Source organism: Papilio polytes, unplaced genomic scaffold, assembly GCF_000836215.1.
Source record: "Papilio polytes unplaced genomic scaffold, Ppol_1.0 DF824102.1, whole genome shotgun sequence".
In the NCBI taxonomy this organism is placed as follows: Eukaryota; Metazoa; Arthropoda; class Insecta; order Lepidoptera; family Papilionidae; genus Papilio; species Papilio polytes.
This window is the reverse complement of record NW_013525102.1, coordinates 877,474-896,339: the sequence shown is the minus strand read 5'-3', so window position 1 is coordinate 896,339 and position 18,866 is coordinate 877,474. Positions and strand designations below refer to the sequence as shown.

Below are 18,866 nucleotides of genomic sequence, written 5' to 3'. Positions count from 1 at the left end.
TCCCTCTCATTAAGTCTATCGTTCTAATCTCTATCAAGTCATAGTTTTTCCTGGAGAGCTCTCCGTAGTTCCTCGGTAGCTTTTGTAATGTCCTTGTTGGCATGCCGCGGCTTGCCGCTGAGGTCGGTGCAGTCGTCTAAATAGTCTTTTGGAGGTTCCGCGGGATATTTACTGGCGAATTTCGGTCGCGGAATCTTCACGCGTTTGACATCGTCCAACCAGCTTTCCATTGTTATAGCGGCGCTTCTTGCAAACGTATGCGTACCTGTAAATAATAAACATTGATTTTATCAATGTATGCTCATATTAATTTGAACTTTAAATGTGAAACGTTTGAATATCAAATTGAATAAAACTTTCGGAATGGTTTAATTTAAAATTTCAATAAAAGATAGTTCTGTTTAGGCGTAATGCCAAAACTAAATCTTATCTCTTGTCAACTTTTACCCAATTATACGGTCACTACCAAACAATTCTATTTTAATACAAAACAATAACGTCATTTATTCAAGCCATAACTGACAAAGGATTGAGCAATTCAACGAACAATGTAAGGTTAAGAAAATGTTCACAAAGTTGTTAGAAAATTTGAAACGCGCATTCGACTGTCGTCCATACAATGCCTATGAGTGCCAATGACAAACCACAACCGCAGAAAAACACGTTCGATTGTCTCGCAACACGACAACTGTGTCAGCAATTCTCTATCTATGACACTAATTAATTATCTTTGACGCTAACGCAACCGTAGCCTGATCGATTGCATAGCGGGATAGGGGCGATCATAAAATGTCCGTGATCTTTCCTTTTATATTAAAAAGTTTATTAAGTTTATCGTTATTTAAACACCAATCGTTATTTTATTTTCAAGATCTATAGAAATCCCCTAATAAACTGAGCCTTTAATTATCTTATTTTTAGATTTAAAATATCAGCGTAATAAAATATAAACCGGACCTCATTATACAATCCTTATAAAGCCATAATAAAACGCTAAAATAGCATCACAGACTTTCACCGAGGAAAGTGTAACTAAACGCTATACCATTAGTTCCATAAACACTTTCGAATTTTGCCAATCGGATTACTTTTAGCAAAAGATTCTTACCTCCTTCCGTTGTCTAATATATCAAAGAGTAGCAGTTCCCGTGCGGATTCATCCGCGTGAAATTATAAAAACTTTATTTTATTGTGTACATTTGTGAAATGTCAAAATTCTAATGCATAAATGACAACCTTGGTTCCTTGATGTTGGCAGCTCGTAGCTTATGGTCTCTTTCCCACGTTAGGGTTTTTATCCAATTTATTTGCCCCCTAAGTTTAATAGCTTGAAAATAGCCTAAAGCGTGATTTAAGTGTAGGGTTTTTAATTAAAAAAAGGATTATTAAAAAATATGCAGTAATTGCTGACATCTTACGCCACAAAGAAGTGTGTGCGCTTTTTTATATTAGTATAGATAGTGTAGATTTTATTCACATTAGAGCACGGCCATTCCCATACATATCTGCAGTACCATTTTGTCAAGTCAAACCTTTAGTCATCATTTACTGTGAATCATACTTGATCTTGCTTGAATTAATAAATATTAAAACTTATGGCTACTTTTATACAACGTAGATTTTTAGATGTAGATAATTCAGTCCCTTTCGATGGAGTATTAAGAAAAATCGCTTTCGAATTCATTGCATTTAAATGTTTTTATCCGCTTGATATGCATAGAATCCAAATCCGTATGTAATGTAGGCGTATACATTTAAAAAGATTTTTAGGGATCAAAAAAGAAATTTGTATAAATATGAATAACCAAAGCGACGGAATACCTAAATTTGTACCCTCGTTGTATTACAAAAACTGGCAAAAAAATATTTGGACTCCGTACAAAATAGCATAGACCAATAAAGTGAACATGAAAATATATTTAAAACATTAAACTGTAGACTACATAAAAGAGAATGGTATAAAGTTATCGTATCCTTACTTGGCCGTCAAATAAAAAATGTAACAAATCAAATAAAACAACCTTCACAATCCATTAAAAATACATATAACATAGACAATAAAGTAGAAAAAAAATGGTAATAATCACTAATTAAGTCAATACAATTTTTTCTACGACCAATCTGCCGTTCACTTTCGCAATATTTGTCACTCTTTCTCAATTCATTATTTCAAAATGCCAAATCACTGTTTATTAGACATCGAGTTATACATAGACATAGTATACGAAAGAATTGCAAATCAAGAAGCGAAAACACGATCTATAAATGTCAACAAATTGAATTTGTTTATCCAATACTCGTTTATTTTGCTGTTACGTATTTAGATTGCAGTTTCTGATATTGCTCTCACAAGTCATAACAAACTGATTGCAAATGATAGAGATTGTTTAATTGTCTACTTTCATCTGTGCATAAACATTACATTTTGGCTCTTTAGCTAAATTTAGATGGTAATGTTCCTCATGGGTTCTTAAGTTTGTTTTTACACATTAGAGTTTTAAGCATGTCTATTTCATTGTGATTTCGACGAATATGGTATTATTTATATTAATCATGTGTTTTTTAATTAAAAAGATGCTATCTGCAAATAACATAATCGCATTAATATTTTATAGTTAAGCAACTCGAAGTCCGGACAAATAGAAAGTGCTGAACAAGGGCCATTGTCTCCGCACAAAGACAGAGCCGTTCTATTCGATGTAAATATACTTGTTTTATTTATGTTATGAATGTTAGAACAGGAACTGTTCATTGCATCACACGAATGTGGCTGTTTATTATCTTGTGAGACGGAAAATGTTTATGATATGATATTTAATGTTATATAAATTGTCAGCACAATTAATGCTACTCAAATACGAATCCGTTTAGAATGGTAAGTCGTATTAACTCTGTAAATATAACGGAACAATACGACGCTATTCTTGTAGACTAATTGATTCTAACTTGTTGAAAATATTATAACTTAAAACCTCGAATGTAAGCTACCGGAAGATAAAAAGGACAAAATTACATGAGTCACCGACGACGCACAAAACACAAACGAAGGCAGCGCCAAAGTTGCACAAATAAACTTGCCTTACTTATCTTGCCCATGCCATAAAGAGAAAGTGTGGGCTTTGTTGATTTTGTAACGCAATTTTTGTAGCAATGTATTTATAGCAATTCGGATGGAAACAACAAAACAAAGATAACGTTAGGATTAAGGTTTATAGTAAGTTCTTAATTTTATATACAGGATAAGTACATTGTCTGTTCATGGCTTTAATGCATAATAAGTTTGCCTTGACATTAAGCGATTCAAAGTACTTATATCTTTGCGAACCGCGCGTGAGATTATGTTACAATACGTTGATAATTTATCGTGTGTTCTTTGTTGCTTTTCCAGTATTGTAATCGTCCATTTCATTAGTAACTTCTAAAAGATATTAAAGAAGATTAAAACGACGGCTATTAGAAAATCCTGAAAGTGTGTGCTTCTCGCAATTGACCATTTCATTTGAATCCGACAAACCGTTGATGCGTAAATTCGTAACGCACGATGCGTTCATTCCTAGTTTCACATTGTTAGTACGTCACGACACCACGTCGATATGTAGAAAGATTTCATGGTGATCAGGTCATTGAACTATAGGTAAATTCTAAAGAAGCATTAGCTAAATACTTAAGTAATTGAATTTGGTTGATGTACTTTTTAATCATTTTACTATTATTGAAAAAGTTTCATCACCGCTCTACAAAATAATAAAGGTTTTTTGAATTACTCTTTCTGTTTCGAAGTCGAGTCTTTAGAGAAATTCCTGACGCTCTAAAGCCGGGAAAAAAACAAGCACGAGAAATCACGAAAGACGTCTTGCCACAGCCCAAATAATGCACTCTAAATGTATTAATTTTAGTTCTGTAATTATATCAAGAGCTCATTTAAACGAAATTATCTAAATGTCTCAAGATAAAAAAATCTATCATACTAATGTGCTTTTGATTTGACCTCAATAAGGTGATGGAATATGCGGGACCAGAAGAAAAGCCATTTACTGTTGTCGTTAAAAATGATTATAAATATCCAAGCTTTCTAGTAATACGTTTCAATCGTAGCGGTTGAAGAATCGATTAAGAAAGAGAAGTGCTTAACATTAACGACAAGAAACATTTTCAATTTCACTTGTGTGTACATGACACGATTAGATCTAATGTGGCACACTACACATAAATGAACCCGCCTTACGCACGTGACAACCTGACATTATGAGTTAATCCAAATTAGTCCTCTCTACATTAACAATTGTATCACTTTCTCTACTTATCCGTCACATTTCGTTTAATATAAAATGGCTTGAATACGACAAAGTGGGACCGATCAACCTAACTTTTTACGCATTTTTTTACATTTTGTCCAAAATTTGAATCCGCGGGAATAAAAAGTTACAATGAACTGTTTAAAAACACACCGTGTACAAAAGAGGCAATTGCAAGTTTTTAATTGCAGCACTATTAAAAATTTGGACGAAATATTTCGCCGTGTTGAATACAACAAAAGTGAAATATTAATACGAAAAACTAAAACTGAATGGCGTCTATTATTTTTGCTAGCATTCTAATAAATCCAAACTATTTTGAGTGTTATGATTTTAAGTTTTATGAACAACAAAAAACGCGAAAGTTTAACATCAAACAAACTAACGTTATCTTGAGAATTAATAACGAACTTAGGATTGTACCAAAGCTAATGAAAATGATCAAAATAATACAGATCAAACTATTCGTCAATATTAGATCATTTGACCTTTGTCTGCTGACATTTACAATAGGACCGACAATAATTTAATACTAACAATAGCAAATATTTAACTACAACTAATACATGATGTCAACAGGTCACTCTTAAACAACGAGGTGACGCGGCGCGAAGCGATCACAATATTGCATACCGTTATCCGGCGATAAACAAACGTCCCAGTTGTATCTAACATAATGACATCCCATGGCACACTCTCTCCAGCACTCGTCAACTCTTATAATGTCTGACAATCACAAATCGGTAAAGACTCAAAAGAAATGGTCGGAGATATAGAAAACATTACCGTTGATGTTTGTAAAAGAAACTAAGTAGAAAAATTGATTTACAAGAAAGAATAGACATTCAACTCCGTTAGCCATTATAAAGTAGACATCGATTTTCGATATCGACTATGATCGGACATTCCCCACGCAAACATGCTTTTCGTTACCAATTCAGTTGCCTATCGGTCTTCTACTAAACTACCCTGTAATGCAGTTATCTACAGTTTTAATTATGTACTAAGAAACTGAAGGCTACTTTCAAAGTCGCTTATTATAATTATCTAGTGTTTAGTACACGATTAAATATTCAAATGATATCCACACAAGTGACGGTAAAGTGTGTAATCCAAATGACGATACCGTTTACTTCAATTATCCATTTCCCTCCGTTTACGTTAAATTTTTTGTACTTTATGTAATCAATTATATTACGCACTATCAACTTGTTGAAGTTGAAACATTTTACGCAAACTGATTAATGTAAAAATTACGAAATCAATCATCGATTATTATCGTAACCATAAACTGTGCTTGCAGAAGTAATCAAATTTAGCTTTAATGGCAGTATGAACATGATGAGGCAAGATGTCTTCACATTTGGACTTTAATGATTAAATGACAATATCACGTTTAGATTACCTCTTAAAATTAGGGAATCATTGAATGTAAAACATTTTGAGTTGGTTGAAAGTAGGGAGTGAAGTCTAGAATTTTCATTTTAAGGCATTAAAGTGTAGAGATAAAATTTCTTACTATACAAGGAAAACATGTTTTTTAGGATAAGTTGATTGTATAGTTCGGTGAATGGCCGCGTGTTTGGCTAGCGGGACCGTCGTCGTCGGCAACTCTCTCACGCCGCATCGCTAATTGTCAGATAAAAGGTGCTCCTCCAATAGAGTAATGCCACCAAAACTGTAAACCGCTCAGACCCCACAAGAATGATTAGCAGAAGTATCCATTCTATAGAAAATCATAACAGCGGCGCCACTATTTTAGTAGAAATGTTACTTGAAATGGTAAAACATGTTCAAATTTACCTGTTAAACAAATGCCAGATGATTATAGAATTGATTAAACGGAACGATGAATTGCTTGACATGAGAGAAAACGAAAGATTGGCCTGGAATCGCGTAAGAATTCTATTTCAGTCTACTAAAGCTTTATTGGATGCCCACCTTAAGGCGATAGAAATTAATCTCTGTCGCTTCAGCAGTCGGCAACTCGATGATAGACATTTTCCTTTCCTTATTGTCTACTTTGTCTCAACAATTAAAATGTTAGCGGTGTGAAACATGTTCGTGTATTTCATCGCAAAAAAACACCTTGTCGCCGTAGTAAATGCATTTAGTGTATGTACCTTGCATCATAATAAAGTTATCGAGATATCTTTCTCTTACTGAGTACAATGTCTGATAAATCTACAGTTAAATCTATTAAACCTGCAGGTTTTTGTTTTTGTATGAAACTTTCCATCAGATATTATTGCGAGAAGCTAATAATATTCTATTTAAAATTTTAGAAATCCACACAAAGACATGTAAACTTTCAATGTGGAGTGGATGTCAATGGCGCATCAGGACCTATCAGGCTTAGGGTAAAAGTACCTACTGCCAGCCAGTAAACTTAAAGTTTGTCACTGCTGAAATTGTAGTTAAATTCTGAATGTAGAAGCAACCTGAACCTTATTATCCTTAGTGATAAAGAACTTATTCTAAGAAATATATTTGAGAAACGTGGAGAGAATAATGAACTCCAAAAACGGTATTCCATACTAACTTACTTATATCCAATTTGGAATCAACAAGCAAGATTAATTATGGTGGGAATATAACTAAAATGTACCGTTTCTATCTTCACCGCTATATAAAGGCAACGTTATAACAAAAAGACATCAAGTCTATTTAAGTACAACCAGTTTGGATAAATATAAAAGCGTGTATAAAAGCTGACCGTTTTCGCAAAGTGGAGATCATTAGCTAGAGGTCCGATGTAATCTCTTCTTGTTCGTGCGCCTCGCTGACCCTTAGGGTCAGTATTAATCTTCGCGATAAACCGCTTTCACGGATCTCTTCAGGTATAGAGACTACGGAGTTCCTTGGCATCGGTTCTAGTTAAACTAAACAAGTTCATACGATTTAGTGCATTTAAGGCAGTCAATAATCTTGTAGATAATTTAGAATAAATAGAATGGTTTCAACACAGTGAAATATTGCAACTATTTTCGGTTTGTTATCTAGACTAGAAGCCACTGCTTATCATTTGCAATTTATTGCAAATGATAACAATCGCTCTATCTGCCGACAATTGTGTAAAATCGTGTACTGAAAAATAAACTAATTGCCGCCGCGTTATTTATGTATGTGATTATGTAGTAAAATGACGAATTCTATTAAAAAGCAACAACAACAACAACAAAATCAAAATATTTGAAGTTCTGAGTACCTATAAGTAACCAGCAGCCAATTATGATGAACATTCACTAAGATGCTTAGATTGTCGTTTTAATTCTTAGATTTCCTTAAATCTATTGGCGGCAATTGACTCAATTTATTGACGTAAAGTGCTTTTAAGATGACATTTTCTTTTAATCAACTCACATCTAGAAAATATTATGTGTTCCACAAAATAAATATAACATACGGTAACATTCAATAACATAAAAACAAAAACGGAGACCTCAAAGGCATTGTTTGGACAAAAATTGATGTCATCTTGTAGGTTTTGTTGAATTAAGTGCTAAGACTAAGTTGCTAAATGTTGTACTCACCAATCAATTTCTCCTGTATGTAAACGTCACTTATTCTTATTTGTAAACAAATGTATGAGTGATTTGTAAAGATTAAATGCAACGAATACGTGCGCACGCAACGACTCTCGGAGTCACACTGGCGGCGCGGGAAGCGAGTCAGCGCACAGCATGAGCACTGAGGCGAGTCGAGTAGTGTACTGGTCCTTTGCAAATCGAGTTCATCATGATACTAAATTATACTAAACCAAGGTTTTTTCGAGATCCATGGACTCATTTTATCTTTATACTACAGCTTCAACGTCAAATGAATGTATTTAGTTTTCGAAAACAACTAAGTTAATAATTTACGTTTAAAAAATAATTCTTCATTAATATAGTTATGATAGGACAAAAAAGCATAACAATGTAAATTATATTTAAAAAAGCTAAATTCTGGTATTTGTTAACCTACACCAAGTAAACATAGACTTATTACTACTATGGAGAAAGTTGCCGCACTAGTATACATACGGTTTGTAGCCTTTAAGTTTTGCGTATTTATAAACGGTCGAGTGTAGTGACTGCGAAAGCAAGCGTTATATAAACATTTAGCGGACCCAGACAGATGTCAGATTTGCAACTGGCCTAGTATCAATGCCTACAGTTACCGTGAGGTCCATGTAAATGATTTAAATTATACCTACAGGCCATTTTATTTCCTATCACCTCCGGTTACAGGTCATTATTGCTTGATTTCCAACGTTCTCGATTCGGTAAAGACAACTCGACATAAACATATGAAACGTATCTATGGTTAAATCAAAAATAACGAGTCACGAGAACGAAATGTCTTATCCAAAGAAAGAGAATGGATATAATATATCAGATACGGTGGTAATAACCCGAATCCGTTAGTTCCCACGGCCCAGTGGATATCTATCGACGACTCGACAAACCGGAATCGAACTACATGCACCTAAAGCACATTGGTTTTATCAAATTGACACAACGACCTGCCTCTGGGCCAGTTTTAAACTTCACTGCACAAAAACCGTTGTTATGTTTATTGGAATCCCATAAGAACGATATTATCGAGCGAAACTTTTACGACTGTATGTTATAGTTCCTACTTTTATTTTCATATTCAAAATTAAATATGTTTCAATACGAAGTCACTGAACTAAGTTCTAAGAATACAGTTTTAACTAAAGTACTGGACCATCTTTCCGCTTTTATATTTAAATTCTGTAATCTTAATCTTCGACATAAAAATGTCAAACAATAAAAAGTGTTGAAATATTAGATAACATGAACCACTTTACAAAACCGCGTCGCCGAAACTGGACATTGTTCTCTTTACGTAATCGTTGCATGAATCCACTTAAAAAAGGATCATTGTCCGAAAGTGAGAAGTATTGTGTGTCACGGCAGGTAGCGACGCGCCGCGCGTGCTCTTACCATAGAACAACTTAGAGATAATCTTATTCTGAGTACGAGCACCAATTGTGGCGAAATAAGGGCTCTCGAGGTACATATTTTGTTAGGGTAAAAATGCTCACTGTTTTCATTTACAATACAAAAGACTCTATCAATATATGTAGGTTCTTCTTCTTCTTCTTCCTTAGCTCTACAGCCCTTTGTGGGCCTTGGCTTGGTCAAGCAATTTTTATATATATTGCAAAAACTCCATACAAAATCATTTTTGTCCTTGTTATTTTCAGAAATAATGACAGCGATGACGAGATGTTTTTGCATTAGTGTTTCGTCAGGGACGGTGATAATCACTTGCGCCGGCAATCAAGAAACAAAAGTAGACAGAATTCAATAGACTTATGTAAACCTGTAGTAAATTTTAAAAGTAAACTTTGTGTGATTTATGAGCTCTGTTACTGAAATTTTTGTTTGAAAGTTTTCCCAGCAAACGGTTTACCGTTTTATCTTCTTATATTATCTTCGGATAATGCGTAGGTGTGTGCTTGGAAGTTAAAAGGAGGATCTTAAATAAACTTTTATTTTAAAGACAGTAGTAAAACACCTAACATTAAGCTTTAAATTAAAAAAGCGTTAAGTGAAACTCTATCAGTTGATTGACGAGATGAACTTTGTATGTTTATGGTTTTCGGACATTAAACCTTTGAAAGCTGGTGTAAATCTACACATTTAAGTAACTTTGAAATAGTCGTGATTTCTTGCATTGCGGAAACTAGGTGATTAATTAGACTTATACAGATATCAGTGAGGCGTGCACGCGCCGCGGCTGCACCGCGCCCGCACCGCGCCGTCTCGGTAAAAGTGAAACCGATATCGTGCCTGGGATCTAGCCATTTATCAGTCGGCCATTTCTTTCCTATCTGATACTTTCGCGGCTAAACTACACGGATAACTATATCTATACGTACGATTTGAAAGTCTTTACCAAACTGTACTCGCGTTGTGGAAATGTCACGCTATCCTTTATAGTACCGTGTTAAGATAAATTGATTTATTTCAATTTAAAAACATTTATTAACGGTTGTCTTTTTATCAGAAGTGGAGCAATATTTTTCAATTAACGAGGGAAAGTTTGAAAGTGGTTTAAAAATCAGTAATCTAGGTTTGTTGTACCAGACTCTGACTTATCCAAATATAAACTTCGTTGCACCTGTTATTCATGGCGACAATTTTTATACCAGATTCTGTAAACATTCTTCATTAAAAAAAAATGCGAATCGGACTTAATTAAAAACTAATTGTTACATTTTACAATAGCTAAGTCAATGAATTGCGATTGCGAATAATGAAGATGTTATGTTATTACACATTTCAAATTTAATACCAAATTTCAAACATTTTTTTGGCTCATACCATATCTTAATTTGTGTGTAGGTTCAAGTTGTGATGACTTTAACATCTACTTGACTGGTCTTAAAGAGGCTAATGTCGCAAATGTATGGTACTAGACGTCACAATGGAACGGATTTGCGACCATCCGTAGACTCCTATATCTTCTTATAATTTATAAGTTCATAGTAAATTGACTCACATTTAAAGTTTATAGACGTTTTCAGTTGATTTTACATGTTTTATACACTACATCTTTTGATTTCTGATGTTTTTTTACGACCACACTTCGTCTTGCTGTACTTATCCGGATTACGCCTGTACTTAGTTATAATGTTAAAGCAAAAAGCTTGTTCCGTTTCCCAGTGTTGTGATTGTTAGCTCGAGCATCCGTAGTGGTATATCAAGGGCGGGAGTGTGCGATAGTCCAGATTATCTTCTTATTTATAGCGCACTAACAAGACGCAGGCGGACGTTCTCGATCCTGTCGAGAGATTATCGCAACAATTGAAAGGAATAATGATCACAGCACAGATCTTACCGTTTTCACAGTAAATACACTACATAGACATATTGTTATTTCAGATTTTTCAGAGTGAAAAGGATGTAAATGCTTTTGTACACGAGTTTTGCTAGTTGAAATATCAGATTATATTTATGAACGTGGACCGTGTTATAAAGAGATTTGGTTGCCCAGTTTTTATTTGTCCTGGTTCGACTGTACTATGATAATAATGTTCATCTCTTTTGTTACATGCTTGCTTTCACCACAATAGGATCAGGTATGTACACAAAGAAATGTATTTAAAATCAATTTTGATTGTGTGAGCGTGATCATGTGAATTCCTTAGTAAATATTTTAAGTATTTTAGTTTAAGTCTATCGTAAGTATCAATAGAATGTTTGACGAATAGCTTTGAACGCAGAACTAGGAGATTTAGAAAGCTAGCTAGATTGCTACATCCCATACACATAAATTAAATATAAATAAAAAATTCCAATTTGTCATGGAATAATTGAAATAGATTTGGTAAAATTTTGAGATTTCTGGGGTGTCAAGTATTATTAAGTTAGTCGAAGTCGAAGTGGCTTGCATTGGCGATAATGCAACTTGGGTTAGTGTGGCGCAGAGGCGCAGAGGCGCAGTTGTGATGCTGAGTGAGAGTGATGTTTCAGTGCGGCTATCTCGAGGGCCTGCGCTCATCACTCGGTGGCTGGACGCAGAAAGTAAAGTCGTGGTACTGGGGACGACCTCTAGTAAGTGGCCCGGCCTCACGCCGACGGATCGACCGAACTGTCCTAGCACATTGAAAATTATTACTTTTGCACGATGTTTCTTTTAACAAAAAATATATTTTTTTTTACAATTTATTTGAATTGGATATATTACGCTTCGAAGGAAACGATTGCTTGGTGTTTATAGTCTACATTTTACTTATTGTATGTTTTCTCACATCAGTTTCGGGCGCACATTGATTTCGTTTTGTTTTGAACAGCTTAATTATTTTCAAAATTTCTTCTTTCATTTTATTAAGAGGTAGATAGCACAAGTCAAAATTTAGTCGTAACGGTTTACTTCATTAGCCTGTAGAAGTAAAATGTCTCAATTGGATCCAGCTAACATGTTGCATGACGGATTTAGTAAAAATATAATTTGTTTAGATGTAACAATCATAAAATTCATCGCGAGTCGTATCGTCCAATATCCCAGGCAATTCGTAGGACTTTCAAAAGATTGTGCATGTTGACTTAATGGCATTTTTTTAATACAAAATTATGTTTTCTTTATTTATTATATTATACATCTGTATCTTTGTAATATACTGGCGTTACGTTTACGTTTGTAAAGTTTTGATTTGCGTCATATTTTTCATTTATTATTTTATAATTGTACCTGTCCAGTTTGTTCAAAATATTGGGTTAACGACTCTCCATAACATGTTGTACACTTGTATCGAATACCTTTGTACCACGCCACCGAGTGATCGATACGCATGATTCCAGCCTCCAGCCTCCAGCTCACATCTCACTTACAGCTCGTCGACACAATCGACTACAGATCACTTACATGATGTAACCGAAGGCGCAAGGCCGCCGCCGGCGCCGGCCGTGCCCCGTTTTCCCGCCTCGCCCCTGCCTCGCCCCCGCCCCGCTCGACCAGCTACACCCTCCGCAATTGTTCTTAGAGCACTCGATTGTAATCAGTAGAGGCTGAATCAAATCTCGCTGTAATTAGATATGTAGCTATACAAATTAGTATGGATGTGGTATAGTTAGTTATTAGGCCGTAGCAATCGAACAAATCCCATTCCGAGGGTACGGCCGGTATCGGTGAAGCCACATTTTATGTTCGTTTTACAATTTGACACTATTGAATGTATTATGTGTGGTGGTGATTGTGTTTTGATGTGTATTGTAACTGTTGCAGGAGTTGGCCCATAAGTTGTCGCGAAGCTTCGACATGAAGGAAGAGGGCGGCGTGGGGGCGGGGGCGGAGGAGCGCGCCGGCATGCGCCGGCACCAGTCGATGCAGCGCCTGGCGCACGGTGAGACGCAACTCGAGGAGAGCCGCGCGGCGCGCGTGGTGCCCGACCACCACGGCAACCTGCACATCACCGTTAAGAAGACTAAACCGATACTCGGGATAGCGATAGAGGGCGGCGCCAATACAAAACATCCCCTGCCGAGAATAATCAATATACATGTGGGTTTGAAATAAGTAAAACTTTTCAAAAACGTACGCGTAGAGACGTTCATGTTTCGACGGCGAAATTATTCGACTCTAGCTTTTAGACTTTCGTAGTCTCGCCTCTCCCACCGTTGGCGGATTTAGGATATTTAGCTAGTTGCATATTTCTTTTGCGGTTAACCTAGATCTAAAATGATTTTATAGTTTGTTACACATGCCGGCAAATCATCTAAGTATCATTTTGTTAATAACGATAATGGCATTTCGGTAATTAGCTTTGTTATAACATTATAATAGTTTAAGTGCGCGTCTAGTTGCGTTTCAATGAGAAGTCGTGTCATACTAATGTTCTAAATATTATTTTCTTCCATCAATGTAAAAATCTTTCAGGAGCATGGGGCGGCGTACGAGGCTGGGGGCCTGGAGGTGGGCCAGCTGATCCTGGCGGTGGACGGTCACCGGGTGGAAGGCATGCAACATCAGGATGTGGCCCGTCTTATAGCGGAGTCCTTCGCCCAGAGAGAGAAACCGGTATGTTCCGTTTGCACATATATGCAATAAAGAAAAAATGCAATGAATTCTCTAGTTGAGGCATATAGTATCTAAGAATGTATTTCTAACCTTTCAAAAATAATTCTTTACAGGAGATCGAGTTTTTAGTCGTCGAAGCAAAGAAATCCAACCTAGAACCAAAGCCGACAGCTCTAATTTTTCTGGAGGCCTAACATCTACTGTCCCTCCCCGCCAGCGACCCCCCGGCCGCGCTGGGCAGCGCGACGCCGGCGGTCGACCTCACCGCGCACACCACGGAATAGCCAACTCCAACCTGCGCTGCCACATGCTCTTCTAAGCCCGCGCTGCGTACTCGCGCGCGAATCGCCGCCGCTCGGTGACTCTCCTTGGTGAACAACCGGGCGAGCCCGGCCGGCGGCGGCCTCGTGAGCGGCGAAAGCGAGAGGCACTCTACGCGGAAGACTCGAGTACGACGTATACCGTTACCAACTTTTCTAACCTGACGTTGCAACGGACTGATATGAGAGAACAGGATGGCGATATAAAGCAGGTGTAAATATGGCTACAAAATTAATGGCACGAGGGAGGCAAATAAACTTAATATAACTCGACGATTTGTCTTAAAACACTAAAATGTAATATTGTTAAATACACTGCCCAACTAAATAGAATACGTCAATAAATTATCGTCCCTATGAAGTATTATTACATCGGGAATCTTGTGGGTAGTGTCAAAATTTTTGAACATATTTTTCTAGATAGCGATCAAAATTGATAGTAGTCGACGACTGAATTTTGTAAAATTTCATGCGGTACAATTATTATAATTCGATAAAAATCACGTTAACCAACACAATTAAAAAAAAATCGGCGATAGATCAATTTGTAGATTCAATTCCGCACTTTAATAGATCTAGAAATTTAAAAATCGATAACATAGATCTAACTAAGTCTCAGTTTTGAAACGAATCGTGCTAATTTGTTAGAGTGGCATTGGTGCTATGGAAATTAACTAGAATGTCGGAAAATTAAAGTTGTCATTATGATAGTAGTCAGTAGGAATCGATTCGAGCTTGTAACGTCGCGCGGCAAGATGTCCATGTCACTCCACTCGCAGTCATCCATGTGCCATGAGGGTTGCAACAAGGAAAGGTTCATCCCAATATCATCCCAGCTCGTTGTATCGGGGGTAGAAGCGGCCGAGCGGGGCCCTAGCATTGTCGTCATTCGTAGAGCAGAGCTTGCAGCACAAGGCGCGCTCCTAAGCAGGCTAACTTTTTTTTATTATTTTTCTCTACATTTTAAATCTCATTTATGTTTTTTTAATTTTAAATTTTATTTTTAAATTAAAAAGTAAGTTAAAATAAAAAGTCTAAAGTTTTAAAATTAGTGCATTATGTAGTTATTTTTTAAAAACGTTTCAGTCGGCAATTACGCCAATAAATACATACGAAAATTGAATTAATGAATCAGTCAGCTTAGAGAGTAGAAGATCAAATATGCGCCAACATGTCATTCCATTGGTAGATGAACGGTGAGTTAACGAAATTATGGCGGAGAGGGATTTTAGCCCACTCTCATTTTAACCGTAGTTATAAATAGTATAGTAATGAATGTGTGCAATATAATCGATGTTATGTTAGAGGTTAGTCGCTGCGATATCGATATTGCAGTCAATAAACGTCTCCGGCTCATGTAAGACGAACATTGTTTATTGTCTGCAATATTGTTTAGCACAAATGTATCTTCAAATTCAATATTATACGATTGTCGCTAAAGCTTACAAATGTTACATACAGCTGTAGATATTGTACACGTTCTCGCAATTGTATTATAAGAGCATATTCAATATGTTGTATCTATCATGTCTATATTATAATGTATACAATCGCCTACCGTTATGTAAATATACCATGATGTGTCTGTTCTCGTAAGCTGTAAATATCCAATGAATGTAATGTAAAATAGAATTTATACAAAATATTTAATAAAGTTAGTGCCAAACAGCATTTAACACTTTCTCTACTATATTTAAAGCGTGTTTATTACTGAGATAAAAGCATCTTGATGGCGGATTCTGTAACTAGATATTATACTTGCCACTTCACGGAATGCGCTTCTAATGTTAGGATTTGATACCAATCATTTTCCAATATTAAACAAACTATTAAATACACAATATTTTTGGTATTTAAAGTTTTATACTTTCACTATATACGGTATTTATATTTCCCAATGTCAATTTTAAGTTGAGTTAGTTGAATTTTTATTATGTGTTCAATACAGCGTACTTTTTTATTTGAAATGTTTAAGTAAACGGCACCGTTGCTTGTACATTATAACTGAATGTACGCATATTTAATTGGCGCTATATAAAGCCTTGAAGATAATTTATAACATACAGTTATTCAAATGTTATAAGTCTGATTTTACGGATTAGGTAATTTTAAATCGTTGGAATTAACAAAAATATCTAATCAAATAACTAAAAAATGGTAAACGTTTCTTTAATATTAATCTAATCCGTAAAATCAGTTACTTTGCTATTGAAATTATTTAGTGTATTATCTTTACTAGTGAACCAGTAACTCGAGATTTTTGTATAAAATAAATTGACTAAATATTTCAAATATCTCAAGTACCTGTTTCACTTAGATGTAACTTACTTTAGAAAGGCTGTGCGCTCGCCTAGCCTTATCGAGTCAATTCTTTTATCTACTTATCACAAAGCAATTTAAACGTAGGAATAAAATATGTTTATCGTATAACAAGATATTTACCTATTACGTGAAATGTACAATATTGTATGGTTGTTTACGAACTGCATCCGACTTTTACGTTAAGGGACTTCAGAATGGTTCTTTGGGCAACATTTCCTAGTGTTTCCGAGCCGTCCATTATTTTTTTTGCGTTTTTTTCTTCTCTGTGCTGAATTCCTGCATATTGTAGTTACCTAATGTACTTACTATATACGCAATGTGTTGGTAAACAATTCTGAGTACTGTTCGAGTAACCGCAAAGTTGATACTTGGCGCAAGCGTTTCGTTGACGGGATCTATGTTGTAGTCTGTTGTTAAGTTTGTCGTTGATGACAAAAATATATTGTTATCTAGATAATTTGTTGTTTTATTTATTGAAAGGATAGAGAAGATTTTTCCTTTTTAATAATACTACAGACAAAAGATAATTTCCACGCAATGGTGATTGTTCGCTTTTGTATTTGCGCAGAATCCCCCTAAAATGCCTTTAGTACCTTGCATTTATAAAATGTGATTGGAATATTGCTATTTACTTTTACCAGGCGTTACAAACATTTGAGAACAAAACTAATAAAATCGGACAATCACAGAAGGTATTAAAAGTTTTTGATTACTGCATTTTTTGCCAACCAGTTTGTTACATTTTATATGTTACATTCCGCTCTTTAAGGTTTATCGTTGATTGGATTTTACCGGAATAATTATGAAAATTGTAATATTTAACGGTTAAAGCTAACGGTTTGGACATTTTATCCACCTTACATTTTTAAAATATGTATCCGTTTATATCTCCTTTTGGGAGCGCCTAATTTTTTAGTTCACTTAGCATAACAAGCACATTGCACAAATATAGATAGTTCTAGGCTGTAAGTATGGGCGTGGAAATATTTTTCTTTTAAACTTATATCATAAAGATAACAATTATTTCCATAACAACAATTGACGTAGAAATCGTGGAAGAACTTATCTTGTTAAACAAAAATAAATGTCGTACGATTATGAACATGTATATTGTCATTCTAAAAACAATGTGATAAACCGAGTGGCTTCTTTTCTTGTTTTGTCGATAAAAATGCTAACTTTCTTCTTAGCAACAGATTTTCAACGTAACTACTCTAACTACATAACTACTCTTTCCAGTGGTACTTAAGTAAAAAAAAATTATAGCTACCCTTTCCTAGAGAATCGGAAGATGAAAAATAAATATAAAAGCTACTTAGAAAAATACCGTATAAATGACAGATGCCCTACACAAGCCTATATCCAAGCCTATTATCAACTACTGACGTCCATGGTATGACCTGCTGGGTTTTTCAAATGTCTTTTAAAATAACACGAGGTTATGTTTTAATACCTAAATTCTGCCTTTTATTTTTCCATTACTTGATTTTATCGCTTTACTGTTTCGCATTTCATGATGATTATGTCAAGATGTGCATTGAAATATTAAACATTTCAATGGCAAAGGTCGAAAAATAGTTTATATTTAAAAGAAAGAAAAAAAAACAACAAAAAAAACGATCTACACTGAGACAACAATGGACTTTTATTTGAGACAACATAGATACGCCTTTCAATTTAAAATCAATAAAAAACCGATTGCAAAATTTGCTATTTTTAAACTATGATAATACCGAAACACCTCGAATTAATCGTTTGCAGATCTATAATTAAAATTACATTTTCTTGGTTCAAGGTAAGATTCGTAAACTAGACAATAGCGTTAACGTAATCTATAAAATGTTTATTTTTAAGACGCTCTTTTTTAAGTGTCTGTATTTATACGAGTCACTAAATCTATTTTTATCAGATAAAATAGTTTTAAGGGTATTACCGACTAAGAATTTATAAGGTAAAAACACAATTAACTTAAACAATGAACAAAAAGAAACAAATTAAAAATAATTTCTGACGTTTTTAAAATAATGATTGTTTACGTAAAATAGATAAACGGTAAAGCCAACTTAAGTTAATTAATTCGGGGAAATTCAATATTACTGTTATGATTACCATTAAAAATGGCATCGGGTTATTTTCTATAGAATTTTCTATAAATTCCTTTCATAACTTAAATATTAGAAGAAAACTATATTGTTTAGACAACTTTTTAACTGTTGTTTTTTATTCACCCAATACATTATAACATAATATTACGCAATGGTTAGGAATTTTATGTCCACAGACACTAAAAGAATAATACAGTTTACTTTTTAATTTAAGATTGTGTAATATCGAACCATATATTATTTTAAACATTTTCATAAATGTAAACCTGCAGAATTTGATGAAACGTTAG

General features: G+C 34.9%; 1 protein-coding gene across 1 annotated transcript in view; it reads left to right on the top strand.

Annotated features, from left to right (window-relative positions):
- LOC106099432 (whirlin) overlaps nt 1-15,152 on the top strand; it is a 47,707-nt gene extending 32,555 nt beyond the window's left edge. The window contains exons 17-20 of the mRNA XM_013277991.1: nt 11,386-11,391; nt 13,038-13,313; nt 13,689-13,829; nt 13,943-15,152. Of these exons, the coding sequence (XP_013133445.1) occupies nt 11,386-11,391; nt 13,038-13,313; nt 13,689-13,829; nt 13,943-14,023 (504 nt within the window). The 3' untranslated portion in view covers nt 14,024-15,152. The remainder of the gene's footprint in view (nt 1-11,385; nt 11,392-13,037; nt 13,314-13,688; nt 13,830-13,942) is intronic.
- Nucleotides 15,153-18,866: the final 3,714 nt, after the last annotated feature.